Raw genomic sequence first — 24,269 nt, 5'->3', positions numbered from 1 at the left:
CCAGACAATTTCTTTTTAAATGAATGATTTTGTTATTTATTATTTATATTTATTTATTAAATAAAATTATTTAATTTTAAATTTATTATTATTATTTTAGTGAGGCAGTTAGGGTTAAGTGACTTGCTTAGTTTAAATGTCTATGGCTAGACTTGAATTCAACATTTCCTACTTCAAAATTGGTGTTCTATCCGGGCACCATCTAGCCATCCCCAGCACTGAGAATTTAGCTCCTCATCTCGTACATACCAGCTTTCTCTTGATCAGCAATTGAGCCCCACAAACCCCCCAAAGCCATCTTTCCTGGCTTGTTATGGTTTTTGCCATCTCTCTTAAGCTGAAAACAAAAGAACCATCTTTATTTTAAAAGGGCTATTTTACTAGGAAAAAGTTAAAATACATATTTTATTAAAATTAAAATTTAATGTTATTATTAAATTAAAATATTAACTTTCAAGATTCTTTTTAAAATAATTAACTTTTGTTATAGTCTTAGATGCTTCTAAGAAACTTTGATGTTTTATATGCCCGTCAGAATGAGCCCTTCTTACAATTCGGTGTTGCTGCTCGTAAAGGGATGTTGAGGCTAATTCTCAGCAAATAAACCAATCAATATGGTCCTTGAAAGGGGAAGAGACTTCAGTCACCCCAGAGAATCAATGATTTTCTTCCAGCATCTATGTATCTATATTTCACCCATATCCCAAAACGATTAAGTACACGAAAGGAAGATTTTACTCTTGACCAGTGGCTTAGCAAAGTTTATAGGTTTGGTGTTTAATTGCTTTCTGATCTCTTTCAAGGTGGAAAAGATTTTTAAAGGTCATTCAGTCCCAATATCTCATTTTCTAGATAAGAAAACTATGGCCCCTTCTTGAGTTGTGGCTAGACCAACATCTCACAAACTCAGTGAGGTGCTATTGTTGTTAAATAATTTTTCAATTGCATCCAATTCTTTGTGACCCTGCTTGGGATTTTCTTGGCAGAGATGCTGCGATGGTGTGCCATTTCCTTCTCCAGCTCAAACGGAGGCAAACAGGATTAAGTGACTTGGCTAGGGACACACAGCTAGAAAAGCTCCGAAGCTGGATTTGAACTTAGGAAGTGAGTTTTCCTTACTCCAGAGTCACTATTCACTTTAGTGCCCCCTAGCTGCCCATAAAGTAAGGTGCAGAGCTGGGATTTAAATCCATACGATGGAAAGCAAAAATGAACCATTGTCTACAAAGCATCCGAAAAACGTTCGTTATTTAACTTAGCTTTATTCCAAATTTTGCAGATGAGGAAATTGGGATCCAAGCCCCTGACTGACTCTCCTCGTTGGAGAAAGGTTATGAAGGAGGACCAGTTGAGGTGGGGCTCATTCATTCACCTTGTCTATGTTAGAGGCAATCTAGAGGGATAGGAAATGACTAAGTCTTCAGAGGCCAGAGTCTAACTTTCAGAGAAGCTCGCTGCTCTCATTAATTCTCTCAAACAGGCTGGTAAAATTATTGTCGCTCGGACACCGTGTGCTCAGCAATTTAAAAAGGCATTTGCAAGACTTCACTGGAAGCAAGATGGGATTTATGACTCTAGGAAGACCTCTTTTGTGTGTCCTTAAAAAACATAATATTTCTGCTCTCTCGGGTCAAAGTCAGAGACTGCCTGAAGATTTTAAAAGGGGGTTTTAAAAAGTGAAAAGTCATCTCCCTGCCGGTGGTTTCTCTGAATGAGAAGGGAAACAATCCAGGATGTTGATTCAATCAATCAATCAATCAATCAAAAGCGTTCATTAACGACCTACAATGTGCCAAGCCCTAGACTAGGCCCCGGGGGATATAATCAGTCCTTCCCTTCACAAGTTAGCATTTCTTCTGGGTAACATGGGTGAATTTGTATGTGTGTCCAAGGTTCCAGCCTGTCTCCTCCAACAGCCTCCATCCGACCCATTTATCTTCAATCTTTCTCTCTCTGCTGATTGTTTCTCTACTTCCGCCAGACATGGCGTCCCTTCATCCTCCCATCCCTGCTAATTATCGTTCCATTTCCCTCCTGACCTTTGCGGGTAAACTTCTTGGGCAAACTCTATATTCAGTGTCTCCCTTTTCTCTCTTTTCACTTCTTAGCGCTCTACAATCTGGCTTACGGCTTCATCATTACACCGATGCTTCCTTCTCCAAAGTTATCCATGATCTCTTCGTGGCCAGGCACAACGTCCTTTTCCATCTTGACGTCTCTGAAGCCTTGGCCATTCTTCCTTCTCTCTAGGTTTTGGGACCACCTCCTCTCTCCTGCTTCTCCTTCTCCCATTCTACACACTCTTTCTGTGTCTTCTTTGCTTTTCGGGCCCCCTAATCTGGGGGTCCATCCCTGTTCTGTCTTCTACACAGAATCATTCAGTGATCTCATCAGCTCCCATGATCACCTTTATAATGATAATTCTTAAATCTCCACAACCTGCCCTGACCTCTCTACTGATCCCCAAGCTCATAAATCCAATATCTCAAAGTAGACATCCAAAATTCAACATGTTCAAGATGGAACTCAGTCTCTTTGCTAGTTGTCTCCCTTCAGCCTTCTCTATGACTATACCATCTTCCAGCCCCCCAAATTCAAACCTAAGAGTCCTGAACTCCTCAGTCCCCTTCTGCCCTACCCCATAGCCAAGCTGGTGCCCAGGTCTGCCGATTTTACCTTTGCAATATATCATGAGTTTGCCCCCTTCTCTCCTCTGCATTGCCCCCACCCTCATCACCTGGATTACCTCTCTAGCTGTGGAGAGGGAGGGGGAGATCCGGCCTTCCTCCAGTCTTCCCCCACTCCAGTCAGTGCCTCCATTCAGCCATTTAAAGTGATTTTCCTAAAGTTTAGCTCTGCCCAGGGCAACCCTGCTCCCCCATAAACTCTAGTGGCTCCCTATCACCTCCAGATACAAAATGCTTTGCTTTGTGTTCAAAGCCCTTTTTGCCAGTAACTCCCTCCCCCCAACATCTTTCCAGTCTCCCGGACACCCCAACCCAGCACATCCTTTGCAATCTGTGACAGCGGATTCCTTGCACTCTATCTTCCTTCCCGGCATTCTCCCTGGCTGTCCTCCATATTTGGGATGCCCCCCCTTTTTCAGCCCCACCTCTGAGCTTCCCTCCCTTCGAGTCCCAGCTAATATCCTGCCTTCTCCCGGAAGCTTTTCCTCATCCTTAATTCTATTCTATGTATCCTGTTTAAAGCTTATTTGTACACTGCCGGGGGCTGCCCGCTCCTCCTTCAGATCCTAAGCTCTCGGAGGGCAAGAACAGCCTTTAGCTTTCCCTTGTATCCCCGGGGCACATGGACTGGTGCGCTTAAGCCCTTAAATACTCTGGCTAAAGGATCAGATCAACTCTGTCACTGTCCTTGGACGGACTGTGCCCCCCTACTCCCTTTTAGCATCTCAGTCATTTTCCTGACCCAAGGGGCCCTCTCTGGCCACCATTCTCACATGCGTGCGAGTCTCCTGTTAGCCTGTAAGTTCCTGGAGGCCAGGAACTATTTCTGATCGTGTATTTATGCGCCCTCTACTTGGTACACTATTTGGCACCTTCTGTATGCTTAATAAATACCTTCTTCTTCATTTTTCATTCGTGCCCACCATTTAAGACCGAGTGCAACCCAAGCCATGCGTACTATCTTTGCTGCTGTTGAGGCAATTGGGGTTAAGTGACTCGCCCAGGGTCACACAACTAGGCAGTGTTAAGTGTCTGAGGTCAAATTTGAACTCAGGTCCTCCTAGTGCTGCGCCACTAGCTGTCTCCCCCCTCCCCCTCGCCCCCCAACCATACGCGCTTTCAAACGTGTTTCATCCTAGTCTCAAAACACCCGAATTCCTATTCATTCTTTCTCCTCTAGGAAAGACCTTCCTCTCCGGTGGAATTCTCCCGAAGCCTTTAAAGCCTGAAATGCCGCCTCCTCCACGAAGACTTCCTTCATTCTCCAGTCAGGGGTGCCCAACCTTTTTTTTTAGTTGCCGTATCCCCTTGATCCTCAGTAAATCTCCCCGCTCCTCTGCTCAATCTGAAGGGAACTAAATCCTGGATTTCCCATCCCCGCGAACGTAAGATACAAGAGACTAATGAACTCTTCCCCACAACTTTGTTGGCCACATAGCACTTGTAGAGCCCCAAAGCCGCTGCGACTTTGCCAGCGCGCCCCTGCCTGACTAAAGGAGCCCCTCCGCGTTGTCCCGTTCCTCCCCTCCTCCCCCCCCCCCCCTCCCGCCACCTCCCCAGTTCTTCTGCACATCACTTTTAAGGCCACATCACTTATCACGTGCCCTCGGCGGGCCGTTTCCGGCCCCGGACGCGCGTGAGATGGGCACGGTGGGAGATCGCGAGGGCTTCTGCCAAAGGTCAGCGAAGGGGAGGAACTTCCCCGCGGGCAGGGCACCTGGGAGTCTTAGCTTACTGTGGAGAGCAGTCAGCCCGCCGTCCCCCCCTCCCCCGACCTGAGGCTCTCCCATAGAATCCCCGTTAAGGTGGAGTTGGGTTCTCCCAAGCAATCGCAGCATCCTCCTCTTCCCCTGCCCTTAGCGCTCCCTCTAAGGTCATTTTTCCCACTCATTCGGCAAACATTTATTACCCCCCCCCCCCCCCCCTTAGGCGCGGACTGTGCGGGAGAGGGGCTGGAAGGGGCGCAGGGACACGAAAAAAAAAGACCAAAAAATAGTCCCTTTCCTTGAGGAGCTTCCACCAGGCAAACAAAGCGAGCGAAAATAAATAGAAGATAATTAGCAGGAGAAAAGCTCGGGAATGGGGAGGGGGTGGGGCAAAGTTCCTCTAAGAGATGAGATTTTCCTGGGATTTGCAGAAAGCGGGGAGGTCTGTGGTTGGAGGGGGAGGTCTGGAAGCACGTGGGACCATCAGAGAAAACGTCCCAAACCCCAAGACCGGAGGGTCTCCTTCAGCGATAAAATTGCTTCCCTCCCGCTCCTCCCTTGGGACTAGCTCAATGGCGTGGGTGCCATTGCCCCTTGAGAAAGCTTCCCGAACTCCCCCTCCTCCCCCCCTCCCCCGATACTTCATATGGTGACCCAGAGCCCCTCAGATTATGGATGAGCACCCGCTGCCCCTGCCAGGCTGGGAGCCATGTGACCTGTGGCTGGGAGAGCCAGGGCCCGAGGAGACTGCCGGGAGGCCGGAGCTTGGGTGCTCAGAGAGCCAGGGGTGGCCGGAGAAGGGAACGAGGGGTTCCAGTTCCCCCTGATGAGAACAAATGAACCTCTGTTCCCCACCTGTAAACTGGGGGCCACAAATAGCTCCTGCTCTGGGCCCCAAGTGACTGCTGGGAGAAAGCGGTATCCCCAACTCTGTGATGTCCCCTACCCTCCCAAGCCGGCCATCCGATATGAAGCTGAGGAGGGTCTCCCTTCTTTGTCACTTAGCATCCCTCCAAGGCCACAGATTTAGGACAGGAAGAGAACACACAGGTCTAGTCTGAACTACTCGTTTTACAGATGGGGAAACTGAGGCCAGAGAGGGAGCAGTATGCTTCGCCCAAGGAAGCAGCTGGGGGGGGGGGGTCAGCCCTGTGCCTCCCACCCACCCCATGCAGCCTTCAGAAACCGAGAAGGGGGCTGTCCATATACTTAACCTGAAAGAAACCCGCAAGCAGCCCTTCTATTTTGTTTTGTCTGGGAATGCCAGGCCCACCCTGTCCCACCCTGTCCCCTCTGGGCTGGGCTTGGGAATTTAATCAGTGTGGAAACTAAGGCACTTCATCTTTCACTTAGAGACAGAGTGGAGCAGCAGAGGGTTCTGGGAGCTTAAGCAGCAGCCCAGAGTCAGACAGCAGAGGGTTCTGGGAGCTTAAGCAGCAGCCCAGAGTCAGGCAGCAGAGGGTTCTGGGAGCTTAAGCAGCAGCCCAGAGTCAGGCAGCAGAGGAAGAAAGACCTGAATTGAGGTCTTGGGACAGTGGGAAAGATGAATGGGTGAGATTAATGAGAGGGCTCTTGGGGTGGACAGCCTGTGTGACCTTGAACCTTGGCAGGTCTGCTTCCCCATGTGTAAAATGAGAGGGTTGAACTAGATTATTTCTAATTTTTCTTCCAGCTCTAAAGTTCTCTGGATCACTGCAATCAGTGTCACCCAATAAGCAATTAAAGGCCTCTCTAGGGCTAGCTAGTGGTGCAGGGTCTGGAGTCAGGGAGACTGGGCTCAAATGCCACTTCAGACACTTCCTAGCTGTGTGACCCTGGACAAGTAACTTAACCCAGTGTGCCTCGATTTCCTCATCTTTAAAGTGAGCTGGAAAAGGAAATGGAAAGCAGCCACTCCAGGAACTTTACCAAGAAAGCCCTAAATGAAGTCAGGGAGAAAGGGACACATCTGAAAAAAAAAAAAAAAAAAAGGACCAAATAGCAGCAAACATTTACTCAGTGCCTACCATTTGCAGGGGCCGTAGATGATGCTGGACCTTAGGTTAGGATCATCATTAAAACACAGATTTAGAACTGGGGAGTTTTTGACAGTCAATGGCAGAGTTGAATTTGAACCCAGGTCCTCCAGACTCCTAGCTTCCTTTTAACTCCCTGCTGAAGTCCCACCTTTTACAAGGAGCCTTCCTTCCTCTCCATGCCTTCCCCCGTGGATTACCTCCGATTTACCCGGGACCCATCTTATGTGTTTATAGGAGCTGGGAGGAGAGAGGGGGCTCCTAACTGAACTCCCAGAATTAAGGGCAATGTCCGGCTCAGGTCAGAGCGGGTCCTTCTTCATTGGCTCTGCAGATTCCCAGGCTTCCTTCAGTCCCCCAGGGCAGGGCCAGAGTCCAGAAGAGCCTCTTCTTTTCCCCTGATGGGGGAACGCTGGAGAGCTCCTCTCAGGGCCCTCCCCTCATTCGGGGCCCCGTGCCACGGGGCGCAGATGCCACCTTGGGGAGTTGGCGGACTGAGCCACCAAGCAGCTGGGAGAAAGGATCTCCAGAAACTCATCCTCCTGCAAGATGACGTCACCTCGGAAACTCACCCCTCCTCAGATCATTTCCTCTTCCCCAGCAGGACTTCCTCCAGCTCCTTCTGGAAGCTGCAGGATGGGTGAGCTTTTCCACTGCCTTCCCAGGCTCCTTGTCCGGCTTCGTTAGCCTGTAAGCTCCTTGAGGGCAGGGGCTGCTTTTCTTGGTATTCACAGTACCTAGCATGGGGCCTGGCACCTCAGGAGTTGGCACAATGGAGCGGGCACGGAGGCAGGGGGAGACCCGGCTTTCTAAAATCCAAATCTGGGTGACGCCGGCACTCACTTAACCCCGTTTGCCTCAGTTTCCTGATCTGTAAAACAAGTCAGAGGAGAAGGCAGGTCACTCTCTAGTGTCTTTCCCAAGAAAAGCCCATGGAAAGTGGGTCATGAAGAGTGAAAAGAGCACTGCTGAAAGGACTGATTCTCCCATCCCACAGACCCAGCCCTTCCTCCCGCCCCCCATCTTGGAATCCCCCCAACCACTCCCCAAGTATATTTTTGTTTCCAATCCCCCAATCCACGAATCGGAGACTCACGTGGCCCTGGTGGCCCTGGTGGCCCTGGAGCTCCGGATTATTCTCTTCCACACTGACTGTCCTCTCTGGCTTCTGCCTCATCCATCTACTTTGGAGGCTTCATTTGGATTCTGCTTTTGCACTCCCAGCTCATGGAGGCTAAGGGTGACCTGCAGATTCCGGGGATTGGGGCCTCGTGGGGCGCAGATGCCACCTTGGGGAGTTGAGAACTGGGCCACCAAGCGGCTGGGAGAAAGTGCTCCCAAGCCGGGCAGAATTTCTGAGGGGATCTTGGGGTTGGGACACTCTGCCTGAAACAGAAAGAAGGGCTGGGGAAAATAGTCTGCTTTCCCGTGCCCTCAGCCCTCAAACCTCTCCCTCCCACCCTTTTCCAAAGAACTAGGCTGCCATCTCCCCCTCCAGCCCCCCCAGACACGGCACCCACCAGCTCTCCTAGCAAGGAGACAAGGCCTGAACGAGAGGGAGAGGGGGCAAGGGAAGATGCAGCGCTGAAAGGAATGGAGGAAGAAATCAAAGCTAGCTGAGTGCAAGCAGGCGTGGGGCGCCCCCCCAAATGTAGAGAGCTTCGAAGAGGTCTTTCTCAAGAAGATCCCCTTCAGATCTGACTTTGGATCGGGAGGGGGGCTTAATCTGTTCAAACAACAAGTGTTTCCTGGGGGGGAAGGAGGCGTCAGAAAAGCTGAGCGATTTGGGGGTGCCCGGCCGCTGACGGCAGCGGCTCCGGCCTCTGGCTCGGCTCTGCCCCCCGAGGTCCGGACTGGCGGCCCTCTATCCCGGAAATGTCGAAGTGGGCCAGGGCCCCGGGGTGACGCCTCGGCACAGGTGGAGAGGATGTCGGGGTGCTCTGAAGCTGGGGCCCTCACGGCTTCCCAGACAAGCTTCGGGCTGCGGGGAGGGGATCAGTAAAGTTGGGTGGGAGGAAGACTCCCCGTAGTCGGGTTGGGGCACCCGAGAGACGCGAATCCACGTGGGCCGAAGAGGGGGCGCCCCCAACTCCACGTGGTCGGGCGGGTCCCCAGAGCAGAGCAGAGATCCAGCGTGAGGGTGTGTGTACGCGAGTGCGCTGAGGGCGGGGGGAGGGGGGCCGGTCCAGCTCCCGTTCGTGGGTGGAGAAAGGGGCCCCGGATTCCGGGCCTGGGAGAGCTCGCGGCCCTGGCTTCTCGGTGCCCACGGGCCTCGGGGATGGAGGCTTCCCGGAGCTCGGGGGGCGAGGGAAGGGGAAGGGGGTAAGGAGGAGATGGGGCCAAGGATGAGCCGGGGAGGAGACGGGGCTGGGGACTGCAGGGAGGGGAAGAGAGGAGAGGAGATGGGGATGGGGCCGTGCCCCTCCCTCCCTGCTCCCGCCCCCGGCCCGGGCCCGCCGGCCACCGCCGCCCGCCCGCATCCCCCGGGAGGGCAGAGCGCGAGCCCATTTGTAGGGACGCGGCTCCGCAGGGGGCGAGGCTGGTCCATGTGGGGTTGTGTCATTGGTTTGCACGGAGAGACCCCGCCTTTGCCCAAAAAAAAGAGCTTTGCGAGCGAGCGAGCGAGCCCCAGACCCTCACCTCGCTCCATCTCCGTCGGGAGGGAGGGAAGAAGGCTACGGCGAGGAGGGGGCGGGAGGCTCCGGAGCGCGCGGGGCTGCTGCGATCGCCGCTGGGCCGGCTCCGGCCCGAGCTCTGTGTGCCGGCAGCAGCCGCGGGGAGTTGGGAGCCCCGGCAGCCGCGGGAGCGGGAGCAGCCCCGGGGCGAGCAGCGGCTCGGCCTCCTCCAGGACTTTCCTCCGCGCGCGGAGAAGGAGCCAAGTTGGGCTGAGCATCCTCCGGGGGTGAGCGCTCCCGAGGCTCTGGGCGGCGGAGGGGGCGGGGTGGGAGGGAGCGGGGGGCGGGGTGGGCTGGGCTGGGCTGGGCAGGGTTGGGCTGGGGAGGAGGAGGAGGAGGAGAGGCGGAGGAGGAGGAGGACGACAAGGAGGAGGAGCAGCGGCAGCAGCGGGAGGAGCGGCGGCGGCGGCGGCGGCGGCGGCGGCGGCAGTGGCGGCGGCAGCGGCAGCAGCAGGACCAGCGGCAGCAGCAGCAGCAGCGGCGGCCGCAGCTGAGAGCGCTGGCGGGAGTGGGGGGAGCACGCCGGCCGAGAGATTAAGTTTTTGTGTGTCTCGGGCTGCGTGTGCGTGTGCGTGAGTGCGCGCGTGGCCTCCGGAGGTGGCTGGCGAGCGGCGGCGGCGGCGCGGGCAGCCGGGGATGAGCCGGCGGTCGCGCTGAGGGCCGGGCTGGGGGCCGAGGGGCCGGGGTCCCGCCTGCCGGAACCACCGAGGCGGCGAGCCCGAGCCGCGCCCGGCCGCCGCGCCTTGTCCTGCGGCCAGCCCTGCCCCTGGCCGGCCGGCCCAGCGGAGCCGGCGCAGCCCGGCGGAGCCCGGGGCCGCCGCGGGAGCCCGGCCGAACGGCCGGGGCCAGGTAAGGGCCGGGGATGGGGGGGGCGGGGGGCGCCGGGGCCGGGGCCGGGGAGGGGGGCGGCGGCGGCTACCTGCGGCGGGGGCCGCGTCCATGTGTGCTCGCCTCGCTGCGCCACAGACAAGAGCTGGGGGAGGGGAGGGGAGGGGGAGGGGAGGGCCAGAGCCCGAGACGGACCCGCGAAGGACAGCGGCGGCCACTCGCTGCGCCCGGGCTCGGCTGGGCTCGGGTCTCCCCGCCGCCGCCTCCTTCCCCCGAGGCTTCCCCCTCCCCACCCGCCCCCACTGGGCTTGGCGATTGGGGGGGGGGGTGAGGGTCCGAGGGAATGAGGGCGAAGCGGGGGCGAGCCGGGGGCCAGCTGGCAGGCGGCTGGGCGGCAGCTTGTCTCCCGGGGACCCTTCTCGTCCCCTCTCGCGGATCTGCGGGGACCCACGGGGTTTCCAACCGAAAGCAGCGCCCACGTAGATGCCCGCGGGCACAGCGCCAGCCCCTCGGTCCTGCCCGCGTTTGCCCGGACTCGGAGCCGCTGTTGGGGGGCGGGGGGCTCCGGGGAGCCGCCGGCTCCGGCAGCGGAGGTACCGGGGGGGGAGCAGCCCGCCCCCCTACCCAGCCCGGGGTGCCCCAGGCCCAGGTTCGGGTCGGGGGGACTCTAAGCGAGGCGAAGTGGGGCTCTTTTGTTTTCCCGGGCTGCGCATTGTTTACCCGGGGCCGCGGGGGCCGGACCGCAGCTGCCAGCAGATTAGCGGGGTTACCCACGCTTTGCGGCGCGGCCAAAGTCTCGGCCAAGACGGGGTGGGGGAGGGGCGGGGGCACCGGGGGAGGGGGCAGGAAGAGGGGCGGGGGGCCGCGCGGGGTGGGGGGGAGGGCCGGCCCGGAGGAGGGGAGGGGACGTATTTTCTCTGGCTGGCTCTCCTGCGGGCAGTGACTTCCTCTTCACACGCTTTGCAAACCTCCTCCCCCCTCCCCTCCTGTCTCTGCACTTTATTTTATGCTGGCAAAAAAAAAAAAAAAGTTTAGCTGGAGAAAGGGAGGAGGTAGTGAGTGTGTAAACGCGAGTGCACGCTCCCCGGTGCTTTGTGGGGAGCGGGGAGGGGGGCGGCGAGCCCTTGTTCCGAGCGACGGTGCTGACAAATCGCAAGACTGTTTTTTCCCTTAAATTTGATTCCTCCCTTCCCTTCCCTTCCCTTCCTGATGGCAGGAGCTATCCTTCCAGAGAAAGAAAAGGAAGGGCAGGAACGGGAGAGGGAAACAGCCACTGCAGGGAAAGCTCTTTCCTTTTTCCTGCCCCCCCCCCCCGCCCACACCAGCCCTCCCCCCCCCCCCATTAGGAGTATTTCTTTTTCTCTGAGAGTTTGGGGGGAAGGAAGGAGGCTGCGAGTCGGGGCCGGGAGATTTCCCGCCGCCGCTCTGCCCCACTGGTGGCCGCCGCCGGGGGAGAGGCCGTGGGGAGGAGCTGGCGAGCCTTCCCTGGGTCAAATTCAGGGTGCAGCCTCGGCGGGTCACCCCGGCCTCTTCCGAGAGGACTTCCCCCTGGCCGGGCAGCGGCCTCCGCCCTGACGTGCTTTATTGGGCTCTGGCTTCTATGGAGCCGGCCGGAGCAGCCGCGGGGCATGGGGGGAGGGGAGGCCGGGAGGCCACATTTTCCCCAAATGCCGTTCTCGGGAAAGGGAGTTGAGCTCGACTTGTCTCCACAGCCCTTGGGGACTCGCCGGGGCTTAGGTTTCTTCCCTCCTCTCGCCGCTTTTCCTGGGAGGGCGGGCGGGCGGAGCTGCTGGTTGGTCGCTGCCGCTCGGCCCCAGGAAGTGCCCCCTGAGGATTTTCGGATCTGATGGGATGAATGAATTGCTGGGGACCGTGGGCCGATGATTAAAGGGGCTGTGGCCGCCCTGTCCCTCTTCTCCCCTCCCACATCTTTGTGCGTGCGTGAGTGTGTGTGAGTGTGAGAGAGCTGCCGTTGTCTCAAGGTTTCAGAGCAGCCCGGGTTCTTAGAAAGTTGCCGTGGGGCGGGGGGAGCACAAACTCGCGTCTGTCCCGAACTCGGAGGAGAATTCTGTTTCTGTGAACGTCGCCTCGGAAAACGAAGATGCTTAATATCTCCTTTGTCTTTCCGCGCCCCCGAGCGGGAGGGGGGCCGGGCCATTTTGATCTGTGGCTTGATCCTCTTTGGGGACCCGGCATCCTGGGAAGTAAACAGACCTGGCGGGTCCAACTCCGGCCACGGGATAAAGTTTTCCTCCCTTTTTCTTCCTCCGCCTCCTCCTCGGGGCCTGTGTGTCTCCTTCACAAACGGATCTTGTTCGGGAGGGAGCGAGGCTCCCCGGACTCGGGTTCTCAAAGTCGAATCGGCCTTTTTAGTTACGTGGAGATCATTTTTCCTGCGAGCCAAACGGCTTTCGGGAGCCTTTAAGGCCTTTTGGAGCCATGACCCTAACTTAGAAAAATAAAAATCCTTTAAAAAAAAATCTCATTTCAATGCAAAAGAGCCTTTCTAAGGCTTGTTTAGAGAACCACGTTTAAAATGTTAATTAAATCTTTTTTTTAATTCGGAGAGGATTTTAATATTAAAGCAGCCTTTTTTTAGCAACAGGAATTTATCTTCTAGATGAAAAACCGCATCTCCTTTTGTCCTTTCTTCCGAGCTCCCCCCACGGCTCCCGACACTTTCTTGTAAACAGGGAACTGTCCCTTTTTATTGCCCTAAAAGAAAAGTTAATGAGATGGGAGATTTCCAGCTGAAAAAAGCAGCCTCCTCTTCGGGAGGCTTCGAGTGGTCACAGAAGGTGCCTTGAAGTTAGCAGTGACTGCCCAAGGTTTAAATGGAAAACCAGTTTAATGTTCACACTTGATGGAGTGTAACTGACCAACAAAGGAAATAAACAAATAGGTTTCTGCTAGTGGCTGGGAGGCGTTCCTGGGAGCCTGGCTTTCCCTCCCTCCCCCCACTCCCGAGCCCCGGAGATAAATAGAATGAATATTAAAGGAATTTTCCAGGTACTTGGTTCCTGTCTCCCCATCCCCGGGGGTACTCGGGGACCACCCCGCTCATTCTCCCCCCACCCCTTCCTGTGGGCCCCTCCCCCTTTTTCCCCCCAGGATTGGCATATGAAAGTGCTCTGATGAGGGAGACTGGGGAACAGCTCTCTCTCTCTCCTGCCTGGTTTGGGACAGTCAGTGAGGTAGGAAGGAGATAAACCGTGTCTGGTGAGGAGCTGTTTTTGTTTTGGAGGCAGCTCGGGTCTCTTTATTATGCCAGAGAGTTGGGGATGGTCTTGGGAAGGGCCGGGCCGGAATCCTGTGGCTTCTCCGGGGCCTTTTTCTCCCCCTGTGTGTGGTCTGCCAGGAGGGCATTTTCTTTATGGCGCTTAGTGCGGATGTATGTCCATCCGGACGCGTCTATTTGGGTTTTTGTGTGTATTCTTTGTCCCCAAAGTGCATTTCTTTTTTGAAATGCATTTGTCTTTGCGAGTTGAACTGACAATTTAAAAAAAAAAAATCTGCCTGGGGGGGATTTAGTCAAAAGAGGCATTTTGGGTCATGGGGGGCAAAATTGGCCACATGAATAAGCCACTTGAATGTTTATTTTGTGACACGTTGGGAAAATCCCGCTGGGACCCGGGTTCCCTGAAAGTTCAACTTTGTCTGATCTTAGGGTGTGGATTTGGGGGAACCTTGTCTCTTTCTGGTGATGATATCCTCAGTCCTTGCTGGGATCTGGGCAGAAATTCTGTCCTGGAGGGAGGAGGAAGGGCCGAAGGCCTTAAGAACCTTGAAGCTCTTCCTTGAACCTTTAGCTTGTTAATCATTAGGCCGAGGAGAGGGTGGTTATCTGAGCTTACTTCCTGAACGCTGAATTGGCTTCGGAAATGGAAAGAGCGCTCTTAGTTTGAAATTGTACTTGGCCGGTCTGTGAAAGGCCTGAGGGAGGATCCCTCCCCATGTTCTTCCTCCGGAGTGAGCAGGACTGACTCATCCCCTCTCCAGGAACGAGGCTGTCCCCCAGACCTCCAGCAGCAGCAGTCACTTCCCGGCCTTCTCGGGCTGGTCCCGGAATCCTCGAGGCCGGTGACTGTCTGGAGCCTTCAGACACAGAAGCCTCAGTGCTCAGTAACCCAGAACCGGGCCCCAAAGGGAGCCGTCGAGGCTAGGGCTGGTGGAGGAAGTGGGGAGCCGGGCCCAGGTTCTAGCAGAGGAGTGACTTAGGGAGGCCCCGGCGGCTTGGGAAGGCCTCGTCCAATTAGGGAGGCCCTGGCCGCTTATGAGAGTCCTGGCCGCTTGGGAGGGCCTCATCTGCTTAGGGGGACCCCTGGCCGCTTGGGGAGGCCCCATCTGCTTAGGGGGGGCCCCGGCTGCTTGGGAGGGCCCCATCCGCTTAGGGGGGCCCCATCTGCTTAGGGAGGCTCCGGCCGCTTAGGGAGGCTCCGGCCACTTGGGAGGGCCCCATCCGCTTAGGGGGCCCCGGCCGCTTAGGGAGGTCCCGGCCATTTGGGAGGGCCCCGGCTGCTTGGGGGGACCCCGGCTGCTTAGGGAGGCCCTGTCCACTTTGGTTTTATTTTTAAACGGTACCTGCTTGGAAAGTCGTGGAAACCCGAGGGAGGAGATCAGAAACCTTGGCGCGGCGGCTGCTGCCAAAACGTGAAAATGTCGGCCGGGGACGGGCCCGGAGGAGGCGGCTGGCGCGGGAGGTATCCATTTCCCACCTTACATCTGTTTGTGTGCCCTCGTTTTCGCCGGCCGCAGTTAAAGTTACAGAGGGCACCCGGAGCCGGCAGGGGGAAAAGGATGGGCTTCCCCCCTTCCCCCCAACAGAATCTTTTGAAGTTGATTTTTATTCAAGTCTGTGTTTTACAGACTGTAAATCAGAGAGCAGAGAGCGCTCCCCAGCTTATCTCTGGGCCTTGTTTTCCATAATCGCTCAGAACCTCAGAATGATGGTTTTTAAGGTCTTTCCCGCGTCCTTCGGTCGGGCCCTAGCGACCACGCTCCTCCCCGGGGACGCCCCAGGACCGCGGGGGCCGCCGCTGCCCTCCTGCTCTGCTTTTAGCCCCCTCCCCGGTCAGACCTGAGCTTGGGCCTCGCCCTGCTGGGAGTGAGCCTCCCGGGCTCCCAGGAACCTTTGTCACGGAGGCTTTGCGGGTCTTTCAGGGTTGTTGGCTTTAGGTTTGCGGGGCCTTTGGGAGTGAGTACCTTGGGGACTGAGGGTTCTGGGAAGCCCCCCAAGCCCGGGGAGGATGGAGGTTTGGGGCTTTCCTCCTCCTTAAAGTGGCTTTTTTCCTGCCCTCGGGGGTCCCAGAAGTGAGTTCCTGCCTCCTGGAGGTTTGGGGGACGTCCTGCCTTGCAGTGACTGAGAAGAGCGACGTGGGTCCCTTCCGAGCTCGGGCTGGGTCAGGGTCAGGCCGGAGGAGCCCCTGTGACGCGTCGGGTGCCTGCTCGGTTCTGACTGACCGCCAGCAGACCCGGCGGGAGCAGGAGTGGGGGGCGGGGCGGGCGCTCTGGCTCTGGGGAGTTTCCTCCCTAGGCCATCGTTGCTTGAGCACCGCCTGCGGGAGCCGGCCTTCCTGGTGTCTCAGTAAATCCGGTTCTTGTGGGTTTTCCCTTGATTCTTCGTGATCGCTTTTGGGCTTCTCTCAGGAGAGACACCGGAGCGCTTGGCCAGGTCCTTCCGCTTGTTTCGGGTAAACCGAGGCATACAGTGACCCCGAGCTGCCCAGGGCGGCTGGACGTGAGTCTTCCTGGCCCGGGGTCCCCTCTGCTTGGCCCTTGGCTGCCACCGTTATCACCCTTTTATTCAGAAATCTTCAGCCCGTGGAGGGCGCTCGGACGGGACCGTACCCAGCCTGAGCAGGGCCTGCTGTGCTAGGAGGTCGGGAGCCCCGGTGACCGTCCCTGTCTACAAGGGTTTGTGTTCTGGCGTACGTGGGGGGGGGGGGGTCCCGTCGCTTTGGGTTCTTGGTCATTTCTGCCGAGCCGAGGGGAAGGGGGGGATGGGGGCCCTGGCCCCGGCTCCTGAGGGTCCCCAGAAGCAGCCTCTGAGGCTTGTGGGAGTTTGGGGTCCAAGTCAGGGTCTATTCCAACGTTCGCTGTTTCTGATGCGGTTTGTGAGATTTGAGATTCAGTAACAAGTCCCCCCGGTAGCACCGGGAACAGCGGCCATCGATTAGCCGGGTCCGTCTTCCCCTTACACGGACGAGAGCCCTGGGGGTGGGGTGGGCTCCCGAGCCGGGTGGAAATGTGTGGTCTGGGGCTCAGGCAGGGCCGCGCACTCGGGACCCTCACCCGGCACCTCCTCGTGGAAGGGAGTGGGGAGGAGAGCGCCGTGCAGGGAAGGAAGAGGGATCTGATTTCCTTTTCCTGGCAGAAGTGACTGGGAGGATTTGAATCCAAGCCTTCTGGCCGTCTGGTCCGGTGCTGGGCCCCTGCTCGGGCGTTAATGGGCCGATCCTGGCTCTCACTTTCCAGGGCTGTTGCAGAATCAATGAGATCTCTGCCAAGTGTCCAGCACGTAGTAGGAGCTTAACTCCGTGCCGGACCTACTGGGTGCTTAAATCCTTGTTCCCTCTCCCCATGCTGGCTCACCACGAGATTCCCTTTTCTGTCTCTGTCGCCCTTCATTCTTGCTTGGGTTAGAGGTCAGCGCAGCTCAGGGGGCTCGGCAGCGGTTCTTCGCCAACACCTGCCTGAGCGTGGCCCAGGCTGAGGGGCCGGTGCTCCCTCCCCGTGGGGTTGGTCCTCCCTCCCCGTGGGGCCGGTGCTCCCTCCCCGTGGGGCCGGTGCTCCCTCCCCGTGGGGCCGGTGCTCCCTCCCCGTGGGGCCGGTGCTCCCTCCCTGTGGGGTCAGCATCCTCCCCATGGCTCCTCACTTTGGACGGCCCCTCCCTCCAGGTCTTCTGGCCCGGCTCCCCGATGTTGTAGCCTAGAGAGCAACATCACCCGGTGCCGGCTGGGGTCTCCAGAGCCCCCCACTCAGCGCCTTCAACGCTGACATCCCCTACGGAAGCGATTCTCTCGGCCCCGGCGGAAAGCCTCGAGCTCTCGGGGCCGGGCTTGCGGAGCGGCCTCCCTGCTGACCCACAGGGGACCCTCCGGGCCAGCAGCCGCAGCGCTTGGTTCAGAGCCGGTGACTGAGAATTGGCTGCTGGGGGGGAAGTTTGGGGAGCGCTGACAGCTGGGCCCCGAGGGCCAAAGCTGGGGCACCGGGCGTTGGCAACTTGGGAGCAATTTCCCGAAGAGTGAGGTGGGCAGCGCGGCTCGGCCGGGGGCCGGGGGTGGAAAAGCCAGCGGGGAGTGGCCGGCCCCTTCCCAGAGGGCTGCCGTTTCCCCAGGGCGGGGCGGGAGCTTGGCCTTTCTGCCCTGGGTCCTTCCTGGAGTTTAACCCTGGAGGGAGGGAAGGGGAGGCCGGGAGTTGAGGGCCGGGTCGGCCGGGCTCCGAGGTCACTGCTGTGGCCGTTCTCTTCCCCCAGAGGCCGGGCCGCCTGTTCCGAAACCTGGATCTACATCTGAGGGTCGTTGTGCTTGCCCCCTCCCACCGCCCCTCCTGCTCCCTGAGAGCGCCGCCTGTTTGCATTCCGCCGGGGATGTAGTAGGAGCATAATGTGTGCTGACTGGCGCCGGCATTCTCCTCTCCCTGCGCCTCAGTTTCCCTCCTGTCCAATGAAGTGGGAGGGGCCTCAAATCAGCTTCCTCCCTGCAGGGACCCCTAGTGGGCAGAGAGGGGAGGGCAGAGTTGTTGGTGCTTAATAATGGTTTGTATTTTCTCCTCTCCCCCCCACGTGGGACAGAGATCAGTCCTGGGCCCCAGAGTGAGGAAGACCGGGTCCAGGCCCTCTGGCGGCCACGAGGAGAATCCTGTTCCCACCTTCCTCTGGCAGTTGTGGCCTGCATTCAGTAGGCACTTAATAAGTGCACATGGGGGCTCCTGACCTCCTGGAAGGGGTGGGACCTTAGCCTGAGGCACTTTAAGGAAAGCCCTTTCTGCCCGTCTGGGGGGGGGGGTGCTCATTTGCCTAATTACTCCCAATCTGGCGGGAAATCTGGATTTGAATCCAAGCCCTGGACTACAGGCTTGCTCCTCCCCCCCAGCGGGCAGAGCCCCTGCACCCTGGGGCTCCCACCCGCCTTCCCCTGGGGAGAGGCCCCTGCTGGGCCAGGGAGGAAGGACGTGCTGGGGCCCCCCGAGGACCTCCCGGCCTTCCCTGGAGTCCGGCTGGGTTGGCCCGGGCGCTTTGAGGCCCCAGACTGTCGCATCCTTGCAGATGGGGCCGGGTGAGGGAGAGAGCGGCCGGAGCAGAGGCCGAACCACGCGTTCTTTGTGACCCGGTTTGGGGTGTGCCCTTCCTTCTTCTCCGATCCGTTCTGCAGATGGGGAAACTGAGGCGGCAGAAGGCCCAGAGAGCACCTGGTTCCAGGGCCCCCGGGCAGAGGGACCCTCCTGCAGCCCCTCAGTTTGCAGGGAAGAGAGCCCGGCTGGAATCCCGGGTCCGGTGGCCAGATTTCTTTGGGGGGGGCTCGAGGCCCCCGATTTGTCCCGCCTTCCTCCCACCCCCTGCCCAGCTTTTTTTGTGGCCACTGTGGTCTGGGGAGGCTTCTTTGGTCCCTGATGGGGGAGCACAGGCCTGCGCAGGAATGGTCCAGAGGAGGGGGCTCGGGGCACTGTCTAGCTCCCAGTAGGCCCTGCCCAGCACACAGTAGGCCCTGCCTAGCACCCAGTAGGCCCTGCCCAGCACACAGTAGGCAGTCTAACGCCCAGTAGGCCCTGCCCAGCACACAGTAGGCACTGTCTAGTGCCCAGTAGGTCCTGCCCGGTGCCCGGTAGGCGCTGTGTGCTGCAGTCAGTGCCTCCCTTCCTTTGCCAGGTGCTGAAGTGAGGAAGGAGTTGGGGCGCAGCCAAGCCCCCTGCCCTTCCCTTGGTCCCAGGCACCTTTTCCAGGGTGATCTGTTCCAAGGTAGAGATTTCCTCCGGATTCTCTCTCCGGCCGCCCTGCTTTTCCGCGCCCTTTCCCACTGGGGGACACAGAAGGGAGATTGTGGATGGCGACTTGGCCCCGTTTCCCGGACGCCCCCCTGCCCTCCCCCGCTGGCCAGGGGACACCCCTCCTGGGGACAGTTCTGGACCCTACTTCCTCCCGCTTTTGCCGGCTGCGGGGGCTCTGCCCCGGGGGCTCATGGGTGCCGGGAGGCCGTCTCTGGGCCGGGGCCTCTGCTGCCAGGCGGAGGGGGCGCTGTGGGAGAGCGTGAGATCCCTCCTCAGGGACGAAGAAGGCTTTTCTCACCCTTTGTCCCTCCAGGCTGGGCCTGGGCAGGGTCATCCCCCTCCCCCCATCCCGTGGGCCCCGCCCCCAGGCCCTGCTCCCTCCCAGCGCCCCATGTTTGTTTTCTCGCCCTCCTCACTAAGCTCTGCAGGATTAGGCCCGGGCCGGGCTGACAAAAGCCCAAGATTTCCGACTTAAACCTGAAACTTGCCTCTAATCCCGCCTTCCTGGGTTTCCTCCTTCTTTGGGGGGGCGGCCATGGTGGGGTTTTAGTGGATTGGGGGAGGGAGGGGCCAGGGAATGACCCGCCTAGGGAGCCGCAGCAGCCTCAGTCAGCCGCCCCCTTTGTGGGGAAGATCCCCAAGGTATCCAACTTTTGTTTGGGAATGGGGCTGAGGGGAGGAGCCTTTTTAGTGTCCCCCCCCCCCCACCTGTCCCAGGTCAGCAGCCCTCCCCCCAGGTCCCCTTTACCTGTCCCGGGTCAGCACCCCCTCCCCCCAGGTCCCCTTTACCTGTCCCGGGTCAGCCCCCCCTCCCCCCAGGTCCCCTTTACCTGTCCCGGGTCAGCCCCCCCTCCCCCCAGGTCCCCTTTACCTTTGTCCCTCCTGGGACATGGGGGAGGGGCGCTGCTGGCAGCTCCCAGTCTGTGGTTACTTAGGCATGAACCCCTAGAACCGCATCTGGCTTGGCCATCGCCCCTTGTCTCTTCTGACCGTCCCTTAGGAAAAAGGAAAAGTGCCCCTTTGATGGTGGGAGCTGCACCCCCCCCCTTCCTACCCCCTCAGTGATTCTGTTTAAGAACTTGGGGCTTAGAGTGGGGGGCAGACCCTGCTGGGGGGGGAGACTCCCCTTCAGTGGGGGCAGCCTTTAAGTGCCCTTAAGCCTTTAAGTTAAGTTAGTAACTCCCTGGTGCTTGGGGACCTGGGGAGGAGGCCGCCAACCTGAGATGGGCACCTAACACACAGTAGGTGCTTCACAAATGCCCGGATTCTCCCAGTTCTTCTGTCTCTCGGTGCTGGCCTTAGGGGGCGCTGTTCTCCTGGGGCTGCTCTGCTGGCCTCTCACTGGGGTCCTTGGGGCCTGGGCACCTTGTGTGTCGCTGCCCCTGCTTGGTACCTGTGGGAACCGGCTTCCTCCTTGTGCTCGTGAGGGTCTGGGGAGCTCTGGGGGCCTGGGTCCTTGGAGACCACTGCCCAGTGGTGGGAGGCCCAGCACCCAGGGGCTCCCTCCTTTGGGACTCCTTGGGAGGTCCGAGGCTAGCACCCTGGGAGGGTTTTCCCAGGGAAGTCTGAGGCTAGCCCCTTTGGGAGGATCCCCAAGGAGGTCTGAGGCTAGCACCCTGGGACGGTTTCCCCAGGGAGGTTTGAGGCTAGCCCCTTTGGGAGATCCCCAGGGAGGTTTGAGGCTAGCCCCTTTGGGAGGATCCCCAGGGAGGTCCGAGGCTAGCCCCTTTGGGAGGATCCTCAGGGAGGTCCGAGGCTAGCCCCTTTGGGAGGATCCCCAGGGAGGTCTGAGGCTAGCCCCTTTGGGAGGATCCCCAGGGAGGTCCGAGGCTAGCCCTTTGGGGAGGGCTTATCATGGGGAAGCGAGTTCAGACTTGCTATGCTGCCCTCTGGGCAGAGCTGGCAGCAGCAGCTCCTGGCGATCTTGATGAGACCAGGCCTCCTGGTCGCCCCGAGATGCCCCGGAGAGGGTCCAGGGCTGTGCTGGGAGAGGCCGGACAGGGCCCGTGCACTCTGGGCTCCTGGCATTCCTGCTGCCAGCCGGAGACCTGCCCAGCCCCGCTTCCTGTTTCCATTGTTTCCCAGGCGTGGAGGGAGCAGCCCAAGGATTGAGTGGAGAAGGGAGGGTCTGCCCTGATTCTGGGGAAGGGGATGGGCGGAGGTCACGGAGAGGGAAGGGAAAGAAATGAGGAGCCCGATCTGGGCCGGCCTGTCCTGCGAGACGAGCCCGGCTGGGCAGCACCAGGGCCGGGCCATCCCGGGCGTCCAGAACGTCCCCAGGACTGCCCGGCTCTCCCGAGCTCGCGGCCTCCGCCAGGGCCCGGGACCAGGGGGAGTTCTGGGGGCCCGGGCCTGCGAAGGTTTGCGGGAAGCTTTCCCTGGGCCTCTGCCTCAAGGCCGGGCAGGATTCAGGGCTGCAGGGTCTTCCCAGGAAGTTGAGGGATCCCCGGCCTGAGGCAGGGTTCTGGGCGGCTGCTCCGGGGTTGGAAGAAAGGGACGGGCCCCGTGGGGCAGGGGCTGGGCTGCCTCCTGTCCGCTCCCTGAGGCCGGGGACTGTCAGGGAAGGGAAACGGCCTTGGTAGCCCCGGGCCCTGGCGCGCAGTAGGCTTAGGAAGTCCCTGGGATGTTTGAATGCACTTTTGAGACCGGGGCCGCTTTGGGGCCCCCTCCCTGCAGTGCTGCCATGAGGCCAGCAGCCGGGTCCCCCCCTCCTCTCGGCCGTTGTCATCGCGCAGGCTCCGAGTCTGTCTGGGAGCGCTCGCCGGGAGCCTCCTCCTTCCCTGGGTCTCCGGGACTGCTCCGTCCCGGGCTCTGCCTCGGTCCTTTTCCCATCAGCCCCTTCTCTTCGGGCTTTGTCGGCGTCCGTGTCGTGGCTGGTGTTTCCCAGACCCCCCCCCCTCCTGGTGGCGCCTTCCCCCCAGCCCCCCCGTCTCTGAGGAGCGCAGCCGGCCCGTGCCGTTCCTTACCACGGGCCGCTCTCCTCTTAGTCTGTGTCTCTGTCCCTGTTTCTTTCTCTGTGTGTCTCTGTCTCTCCCTGGTATCTCTCTCTCCCTCTTTCCCTCCTTCCCCTCCTCCTCTCTGTTTTTCTTCCTTCCATGGACTCCACCTTCAGATCGGGGTTTCCAGCCTCTCTTCTCCCTCCTGCGCCTTAGACCCCGTCCCAGGTCACTGGCGATTTCAAACCGGACGTCCGGAACCCCCCCCCCCCCCCCGTCCTTCCCTGTTAATGTCAGGGGCTTCTGGGCCCCGGGGGGGGGGCAGCCCCGGGTAACTCGGCGTAATCTGCGCCTCTCGCTCCCTTCGCTGCCCGTGGCCGGTGCCGGCTGCACAGCGGGGACTGAGCCCTCGGTTACCGGCCTTTGCCGTTTCTGCCGGTTGACGGTTTTGAAGTCTGCAGGTGCGGGCGATTGCCCTGAGCGGCCGGTCCGGGTTTTGGAGAATTGATGGTTCGAGTTTTGACTAATCGTCCGTCTCCGGGGGGAGGGGGGGGGGAGAATCCATAACCCAGAGGTCCTGGTTCTGAAACCTTAGTTTGAGAGAACGGGCCCTCCCCCCACCGGCCGTTTTCCTTTTCGTGCTGCATTGATTTTGTTCTTTCCTGTTCCATGTCCTGCCGTTGCCGGCCGGATCTCGCTTTTGTCCTGCTTCCGCCCGCTCTCGGGCTGCCTCCTTGCCCCAGCCGCGAGGGCGTTCCGTGGGCGCGTCGTCTGAGAGCGTGTTTTTATTGCCCATTTTTACAGAACCTCCCAGGCTACAAAGATCCCCTGTTCAGACACTATTATGAAAAGCAACGTTCCCGGTGACGTATTTTAAATTTCCAGAAAAGGTTTGTGCTTGTGCGGTTACCCGCCCTGTCCGTCTGTGGAGCCGGCTGGCTGTCCATCCACCCCGTCCTAGCTGTGGAGACAGAACGCCCCGCCCTCCGGGAACTCGGCCTGTGGGGGGGGGGGAAGACAGCTGGCCCGTGTGCAAGGAGAAGTGGGGGCGCTCCCAGGGGGGGGCGAGCAGCCACAGGGGGAGGGGGGGCCCGAGCAGCCACGGGGGAGGGGGGGCCCGGGAAGTGGGGAACGCGGGCGTCGGCTCGGTCAGGGCTAGTCTGTGAGCTCGGGGCCCCCCGGCCGGAGGGGACGTGTCACAAAGACGGCCTCGGAGCGTCCTGCTCAGGAGAGGGAATTTGTCGGCGCCGGCCGGAGGAGCTCGGAGCCGGCTGACGGGGAACCTCTGGGCCTCGGTCTCCCCATATGGAGATATATGGACGAGCGCCTTTTCTCCTGTTCGAAAGTGAGGCCGTGGGTCAGGCGAGCCCCGAGCTCCCTCCGACCCTCGATCTTCCTCAGATCCCTGACCGGCCGCTCTCCAAGTGTGGCTGCCAGTGACCCGGGGGTCTCGAGGTCAGAGGGAGCGGCCGAGGGCCCCGAGCACCCGCCCGCCGCGGCCCAGCCCCTCCCGGGCCTCTGGGGGACAGGCAGGCCTCCCCGGGCAGGAAGCGGGCGCTCGTTCCTGCGGAGCCGGGCCCTGCGCTGGGTATGAGCCGTTCTCCCCAGTCTGGGCCCGGGCGGCGGGAGCCCCCCCAGTCAGGCCTAAATGGGCAGGATTTCAGCCCCCGGGGCCCTCCCTGAGTGTCAGGACAGCTGCTCGCCCCTGCCCACAGAGGGTCCTTTCAGCTTCTCTTGGAAAGTCCCCTGGAAAAGGAAGTGCCGGGAACAGGTGGGCTCCCCTCGGGGCTGACGTCAGCCCGGCTGCATTCGGGGCGTGGGCGCTGGCGCGGAGAGGAGCGGGGCCTTCGCTCCGGCCCGGGGAGCCCCCTCCTCCCAGGACCCCCCCCACTTCCGGTCTCCCGGAGGCGAGATAGCCGCCCTCCTTTGGGGCAGAGACAGGTGGGCCGACAGCGCCCTCCCTGAGCTCGGGTGGGAGTCACCGGGGCTGGGGGTCAGGGGTCACCGGGGCTGGGGGTCAGGGGTCACCGGGGCTGGGGTCGGGGTCCCCACGTTCCCAGGCAGCCAGCTGGCCCATGAAGCGTGTTACCCACCCGGCCTTAATTATTATTAGTATTTTTATGGGCCCACATTTATTTTCTCTCCGTCCCCCCTCGAGAAAGAAGAAGCTCCTAGAGCCTGGGAACGAGCCGTCCCCGCCACGCGCGACCCCGGCCGGGGTCCGGGACCCCCAGGGGCAGAGGGCGGGGGGCGTTGGAGGACTGTGGAACACTTTGTCTCGTGTCTTGCCGAGTGTTTCTGAGGCACCAAGCGCGGCCTGGCCCGACTTGCCCGGAGCAGTGACAAGTGCTCCTGGCTGCTGAGGAGCCGCCTTCACCTCCTGCAGTTCATTATGGGGAAAGGTGGGAAGCCGGGTCTCGTTAGAGGCGGGGGAGGG

At 59.6% G+C, this 24,269-nt stretch overlaps 2 protein-coding genes across 2 annotated transcripts in view; one reads left to right on the top strand and one right to left on the bottom strand.

The window, feature by feature from the left end:
- Positions 1–6,371: 6,371 nt before the first annotated feature.
- Positions 6,372–9,314, bottom strand: LOC127547214 (proline-rich protein 2-like). The gene is made up of 2 exons (XM_051974020.1): positions 7,505–9,314; positions 6,372–7,279 (listed from the first exon to the last, which is right to left on the bottom strand). Exon 1 carries the CDS (start codon positions 9,299–9,301, stop codon positions 8,273–8,275), a length of 1,029 nt encoding a protein of 342 aa, XP_051829980.1. The 5' UTR covers positions 9,302–9,314; the 3' UTR covers positions 6,372–7,279; positions 7,505–8,272.
- A 600-nt stretch (positions 9,315–9,914) lies between these two features.
- Positions 9,915–24,269, top strand: part of CTBP2 (C-terminal binding protein 2) — an 80,467-nt gene continuing 66,112 nt past the window's right edge. The window contains exon 1 of the mRNA XM_051982673.1: positions 9,915–9,932. The gene's annotated coding sequence lies outside the window, so the exon portion shown is untranslated. The remainder of the gene's footprint in view (positions 9,933–24,269) is intronic.

The sequence above is a fragment of the Antechinus flavipes genome, chromosome 2, assembly GCF_016432865.1.
Source record: "Antechinus flavipes isolate AdamAnt ecotype Samford, QLD, Australia chromosome 2, AdamAnt_v2, whole genome shotgun sequence".
NCBI classification, from domain to species: domain Eukaryota; kingdom Metazoa; phylum Chordata; class Mammalia; order Dasyuromorphia; family Dasyuridae; genus Antechinus; species Antechinus flavipes.
This window is presented reverse-complemented; position numbering and strand designations above follow the sequence as displayed.